General features: G+C 71.2%; 1 protein-coding gene across 1 annotated transcript; it reads right to left on the bottom strand.

The window, feature by feature from the left end:
• Positions 1-1,157: 1,157 nt before the first annotated feature.
• NDUFS6 (NADH:ubiquinone oxidoreductase subunit S6) lies at positions 1,158-5,013 on the bottom strand. The gene is made up of 4 exons (XM_084233152.1): positions 4,877-5,013; positions 4,491-4,544; positions 1,760-1,882; positions 1,158-1,333 (listed from the first exon to the last, which is right to left on the bottom strand). The coding sequence occupies exons 1-4, from the start codon at positions 5,006-5,008 to the stop codon at positions 1,268-1,270; spliced, it is 375 nt and encodes a 124-aa protein (XP_084089278.1). The 5' UTR covers positions 5,009-5,013; the 3' UTR covers positions 1,158-1,267.
• Positions 5,014-6,587: the final 1,574 nt, after the last annotated feature.

Below are 6,587 nucleotides of genomic sequence, written 5' to 3'. Positions count from 1 at the left end.
GGGGGGGGCGGAGGGTCGCCTGGGGCAAGTTAGGCCGGAAGTGGGGAGGGCGGGCCGACACCCCATTCCCGCGACAGCGACCGTGGACACAAGGGCCCAGAGTCCCGCCAGGGTCAAGGGGCAGCGAGGATGGGGTCAGGAGCCAGCGTCTTCCCGGAGGGGGTCTGCAGGTGGCTAGAAAGGGGCCTGGGCTGCTGGTCACCCCACACACACCCTCAGGTGGGTGCCCAGGGCACTCTCAGATGGGCGTTACCGGCTGCAGCCCCAGGCCCCACCCTGTCCTCGGGTATGGCCGGGGCTCCCCACACTCGAGCCCCCTCCACTCAGGCCTGGTCTGGGCTCCTCATACTCGATTCCCAAAGAAGTCGGGGTGCCCTGCTCCCGACAGACAGGTTGGGGTGTAGGCTAGCTGCCCCCAGCATCCAGGGAGGGGCGGTCCAGGCAGCCCAAGACCCGTGGCACAGAGCCGGGCCCAGTGCAGGGCGGGCACAGGCCCCTGCAGCCTCCCCCTCCCCCAGTGGCCCAGGCAGGCCCGAGACCCCTGCCACCGCCCCACACTCCTGGGCCAGGCTGCCCGAGCCTCCGAGGGCCCGCGCCTGCGCTCACTGCGGGGCCAGGCCCGCCGGGTGAGGGAGGCGCAGGCTGGGAGAGACTGGCCTCTCGGGAGGCGTCTCAGAGGGCGCCAGCCGCGTCTCCCACTCCAAAGCTGGCGCCCGTGTTTGGGGCAAGGGAGGCATTTGATCACGACGGCCAGCATCCGCTCAGTGCCCCTGGCCCGCTCTGAAGGAAAGCCCGCGTGGGGGGGGGGGGTCCTCCAAGGAAGGCGGCAGTCGCGGCCGGGGACGGGGAGCGAGCGGGCAAGCTCGGACCCACAGGCCAGTAGCCACTCCCTGAAGACGGGGACAGTGGAGAACACGGGGCGCACAGGAGACGAGACGGCGATGCGACAGCTAGTGGGGGTGGGACCATGGCGGGGGGGGGGGGCGCAGGAGGCAGGATCGAAGCTGGCACAAGCAGCCACGACAAGGGCCGAGGCCGCGGCCCGATGCATGCGAACGACAGGCCGAGGGGCCCCGGCCAGGACCCCAGGCAAACAGGACACCCCTGCAGGCCCCTGGGCTTCCAAGAAGGAGAGACAGCACGGGCGGGGATGGGGCCAGGACTTTATTACGGACGCTAGTGGTGCCGGAACCGCAGGCCCCCAGCACGCCCCGGGCTTCCGAGGAGGACACGGCGCGGGCGGGCCAGGCAGGCCTGTGCTGCGGGGCTAGTGGTGCTGCTGCCGGAACTGCAGGCCACAGTAGCCGCACGTGCCAGTCTTCGTCTCCTTGTCCTGGAAGAGCCACAGGGCAGCCTCGTCAAGCCGCAGCCGCCAGTGCAGACACGCCCCGGGGCACTGGTTGGCTCTGGGTGGGCGAAGCCAGGACGCCTGCCAGCTCGGGGCTCCTCAGAGGCCTCCACACCGGGCAAGCGTCGGCACAGCCCTGCTCTGGCATCGCGGCCAACCCACCTCGCTCCCAGGAGGCCGGAGGTTCACCCGGAGCATGGCCTCTGCGGCCAGCAGAGCCCACCCCTCGGGGCTGGGGGGTCAGGCAGAGCCCACACGCGGGGCTGGGAACACCCAGGCCAAGCACAAGGGTGAGTGGGTGCAGCTGCCCCTGTCCCAGAGGCCTCACGCCCCACCCGTCCAGCCCCGTGGCGTGTGGCAGCGTGCAGGCCCCAGGGGTGGGGCAGCGGGACAGCCGACGGGACGCCTTACCAGGTTTATGTACACCTTGGGGTGGCCCAGGGCCCCCCCACCGCCGTCGCACGCGATCACACGGCTCCCAACTTCGCTCACGGGCTGCTCCGCTATCAAGTCAATGGCGAAGTTCTCATTCACCTGAAACAAGAGGGGCGAGGCCTTGCAGAGACGAGCCGTGACCCCGTCATCGGTGACCCCGTCATCCAGGCCACGCCATGCAGGGCCAGCGCGTCTTCAGCCAGGCCCACCAGCAGCCCCCAAAGACAGGCGCAAGCCAAGCACACTCGTGCACACACCCAGCTCACACCCGCACGGTGCTCCAGCCCACAGGGAGACTGAGGCCTGCAGGAGGAGACATCCCTGGAGCCTGCGGAGGGTCACGCAGCTGGTCTGACCCCGCCCACGGGCGGCCCCAGGAGAGCGGCCTGACTGCTGTCCCCTCGGTGAGGCAGGGCTGGTGCTGGGTGCCAAGCGGGCAAGTGGCCATCCGGGGAGGCTGGTTGTGGCCGCAGGGCGAGGGATCCCTGGGCAAAACGCCGCAGGCACCGCTGGTCACGACTGGCCAAGAGCTGCAAGTGGACTCGGTCCCTGTCTCCCTGCAAGGAGGGCTCATCTCCCCATGGCCTGCGCCCCATTCTCCAGGGGAAATGCGGGTGCTGCCTGTGCCTCCGTCGTGCCCACGGGCGGTTCTGATCACACGTGCGTGTGGCAAGCTCCAAGGGGGTGTGGCAGGGCAGGACAACCGACGGGCTGCACGTCCCGAACAGCCCTTCAATAAAGCCAAGTTTTCCCAAAACCATTTCTTGGAAACCAAAAAAACAAAAAGTACAAATACCCAACAGCAAGTTTTCGCTAAGAGAACGAGGTGGGAGGCCTGCTCGTGCACACAGGACCTCACCGTGTGGCCGAGGTGGCCGGGCCCAGAGCCCAGGCACCTTCAGGCCAGAGCCAGGCGATGCCGCAGGCCTTCTGCACCACTAGCGACTTCTCTGCTGGTTTTGCCCGCAGCTGCTGCCCAGCCCTGCAACGGTGTGCGAAACCCATTGTCACCGGGAGTCTCTCCAGCCCTGAGAACTAGACTGAGCTGGGACTACGGGAGCCACCTGCTCCTTCTGGCAGCCAACCACCCGCCCCCCCTCCACAGCCCTGCAACACCGGGCAGTAGTGTCAGGGAGCCCAGGGTGCCAGGGAGCCCAAGGGGTCCCAGCACCACCACTGGGAGAACCTGCCAGCACCAGGCCTGGGGAGGCCCTGCTGCCCCTGATAGCCAGCACGAGCCGTGTGCAGAGAAGCAGCCCTCCTGAGCCACAGCTGCGGGCTCTGTGTGCACCTGGGACACCCACAGCTGGGCGCAGGTGGGCGACGGAGGGCAGATGGGAAGGCAGGGACGAGACACACACGGGGCCTCGCAGAGGACAACGTCATCTCAGTGGAGGAGCCTAAGACTCTGAAAAACCATTCAAGGGCTTCCATTTTTCAAAAGAAAATCTGACTTTCAGAGGGATCACCCTGCAACCCATCGGCCTGCAGGTCCATGGGCTTCCACTCCTCCAGGGGTACAACCACCTCACCGCGCTTCCCTGGCAGACATCACTGGTCGAACGTGGAGCTCTGGCCTGGAGCAGGCTTCCAGATGCTTCTCCACCCAGGCCAACCCATTAGTGCAGCATCACCAAAGGAACCAGCTGACAGACAAAACACAAACCTATCTGCTCCCTTTCATCAACCGCACAGCAGCAAGCCCGCTGGGCTGCAGGACACGGGCGTGCAGCAAGCCTCGCTTTCTGTAGGAACTCGGCCAGGCAAAAAAGGGGACACTGGGCCTGGAGCTATTGCAAAAGTAAATTCTAGCCTTTACCCAGGCAAGGGAAGAACAACACGGTACTTCAGAAATGGTGAGGCCAGGAGAAACTTTATTACTCGTGCATGAGGTCTGAGGCCTGGGCAGGCCCTAAGGTCTGAGCACCGGTCTAGAGACAGAGTTTTTTTTATACATAACCGCTTTACTTGACAACGCTGGTTAGTTAGCAGACAAGTCTTCACACAGGAAAAGGGAAAGGACACAGATTTTTGAGGCTGCGCTGGGAGATCAATCAGCAGAGCAGGCTGCCAGACCGCCTTGTTTAGATCTGCTTATTGAGGAAACAAACTTGTTCACACGTCCAGGTCTATGACTCTTTAACAGGGAAAGATTTTCCTTTTCCTAGCAGTCCCCTTTCAGAACACACACCCCAACCAAGATCAAAGGGGAGGGGGACACAGCCAGACTGTGGCAGCACAAGAACCAAAAGGAGGGAAGAAGAAGCCGAGGCAGCGGAGCAGCCCTGGGGCACCCGCTGCTGTGCTGCTGCACCGGCTTCTCTGGGCAGGGGTCTCCAGGGCCGCGCAGCCTCTGAACCCACGGGGTTTCTTTACAAGCTGCGGGGCAACCAGGCCCACTTGGGGAAGAAGACTCCACACCCGCCGCCAGCTGTGGGGCGCATGAACCGACCCCGCAGAGGCGGCTTGGGGGAGCAGAGGTCAGCACACGCGAAGGGGAGGTGGCGAGGGGGCTCCACAAAGCCGGCGCACTCGCTCCACCGGAGGGTCTGGAGCCACAGAACCATCGACAGAGCCCACGGCACCCTCCTGACGCGCCAGGCTTCGGGGCGCAGGAACCAGGTTCGGAACACGCTGCTCAGAACAGACGCGGCCTGCAGGGCTCGGGGCCACGTCAGACCCGTTCACGACACGAACGTGCACTCACCTCCTTCTGACGACCCACAAACCGGACCCTCCTGTAGTCTCCGTCGTCGTAAGCCTGCGGAGAGAGCGCGCGTAAGCCCCGGCCCCGAGGCCCCCGGGCCCCAGACCCCCGCCCCCGCTCCCGGAGGCCCCGGCCCCGCGCAGGCCGGCGGGGCGTTTCCCGGGGCGCCAGGCCCCGCGGAGAAGCACCGCGGGAGTCGGGCTTGGGCGCCCCACCCCCGCCGCGGCCCCACCGGAGCGCGCCCGCCGGGCCTGGGCCCGGGCCGCCAGGCGGCCGCCCCGCGCTGAGCCGAGGCCCCTCCGCGCCGCCCGCGCCCCGTCGCCGGGTCACCGGGACACACCGCGGGCGCCCCCGGACGGACGGCGGCCTCCGCGCCGCGGCGGTACCTGGCCCGTGTGCGTGACCTTCTCCCCGGTCGGCGACGTCCGCACCCCGAAGGCGCGGGAGCCCCGGGGCAGGCTCAGCGCGCTCGCGCCGCGCCGGCCCAGCAGCCGGCAGAAGGTCAGCAAGGCCGCCATCTTCGCGGCTGACCCTTGACCCGGCGCGCCGACGCGGCGGCGCATGCGCACGGAGAGGTCGGCGGCGGGGGCGCGCACGCGCAGTGCTCCAGGCAGGGGCGGGGCGGGGCGGGGCTCGCCGGGAAAGGGGCGTCCTCGGCCGCCGCCTGCCTGGGGCCGTGCGCGCCGGGGCGGCGGACGGCGAGCCCCCGAGTGCCTCTGGGGCTGCCCCGGGCGGCCCGCACCCCAGCTGCCCGGCGCAGGGAGAGGCGGCGCCCGCGTGCCGCCCGGGGTGCCCCCCGCCCCCGCCCGGCGCCCGCTGCTCCCGGGACGCGAGGCCTGGAGGGCGGGCAGCAGCCCAGGCTCCCCGGGCCGCCTCCCGCCTGCGGGGCGAGGCCCTGCGGGGCGGGCCGGGCCGAGCGGGCGCGGAGCTGCGGGCCCCAGGCCGGGCTGCCCGCCCCGCCCCTGCCCTCCGGGAGGCCGCTGACTGCGAGCCGCGGGCGGCCTGCCCCGCGTCGGCCCGCGTTTAGCGTGTCCAGCGGGCCGTGGCCGGCCTGGCACTGTCCGCGGCCGCCGCAGCCCTCACGGGCCCAGGGCGCGCCCCGGCCGGGGGCCACGTGACCCGCCGCCATCTTTTTTGCTGGCCGGAGTCCGGGCGCTGACGTCCCCGCCCGACTGCGCAGGCGCGAGGCGGGGCCTGGGGCGCAAACGCGGTTGAGACGCGCTGCCGGCGGTCCCGGCGCCCTCTGCGAGGTCTGGGGGCCGGGGGGCTCGGGGGGGCCCCGGGGCGGGGGGGCGGGGGCCGCGGGGCGGGGGACGGGGGTTGGGGGTTCCTCTGGGGTCGACCCCGGCCGGCCTGCGTCTGCGGGCCGCAGTCTTGGCCGCGCCCCGTCCTCTTGCGCCCACGTGCGCGGGCCCGCCCGCCGGCCGCGGGGACCCCCAGCCGCGGGGGTCTCGGGGCGCAGGTCCCGCCCCCGGCCGCGGGCGCCCTGACCGTGCCCGCTCGCCCGCAGAGCCGCCGCCATGGCCGCCGCGTTCCTGAGGAAGCTGCTGGCGTCGGCCGCGAGCCCCGGCCTGCTGCTGCCGCGCCCCGCCGCGCCCCGCCTGCTGCCGCCGCGCCCCGCCGCGCCCCCCGCGCCCCCCGCGCTGCCGGCGCCCCCCGCGCGCGCGCTCTCCGCGCTCCTGCCCGGCGCCCCGCGCCCGCCCGGCGCCCCGCCGCCGCCCGGCGCCCCGCCCCCGCCCGGCGCCCCGCTCCTGCGCGCCCCGCCCCCGCTCCTGCGCGCCCCGCCGCCGCCCGGCGCCCCGCCCGCGCGGCCCCTCAAGACCAAGGCCGCGCTGCGCCGCCGCTGCCGGGACTGCCGCCTGGTGAAGCGGCGCGGCCGCTGGTTCGTCCACTGCGCCAGCCACCCGCGCCACAAGCAGCGCCAGCTGTAGCTGGAGCGGGGGCACCTCGAGGGGCGCCCCCGCCCGAGACGCGCCGGCTCCGCCTCGTCCAGGGCCTCGGCCCCGGGCCCGGCGGGAGGCCGCTCCGGCGCCTGCGTCCAGCGGTCCCGACCCCCGGCCCCGCAGCCCCCGGCGGGGTTCGCGCCCCCCGGCCGGG

Source organism: Talpa europaea (genome assembly GCF_964194135.1).
Source record: "Talpa europaea genome assembly, chromosome: 5".
NCBI lineage: Eukaryota > Metazoa > Chordata > Mammalia > Eulipotyphla > Talpidae > Talpa > Talpa europaea.
This window is presented reverse-complemented; position numbering and strand designations above follow the sequence as displayed.

Bases quoted from the DNA above. Each gene is read 5' to 3' on its own strand.
- NDUFS6 (XM_084233152.1), bottom strand. From the start codon at position 5,008: ATGGCGGCCTTGCTGACCTTCTGCCGGCTGCTGGGCCGGCGCGGCGCG. The intron at 1,883-4,490 runs GTGAGTGCACGT...CTCTTGTTTCAG, and splicing joins TTGTGGGTCGTCAGAAGGAG to GTGAATGAGAACTTCGCCAT. The intron at 1,334-1,759 runs GTAAGGCGTCCC...TGGCTCTTCCAG, and splicing joins CCAAGGTGTACATAAACCTG to GACAAGGAGACGAAGACTGG.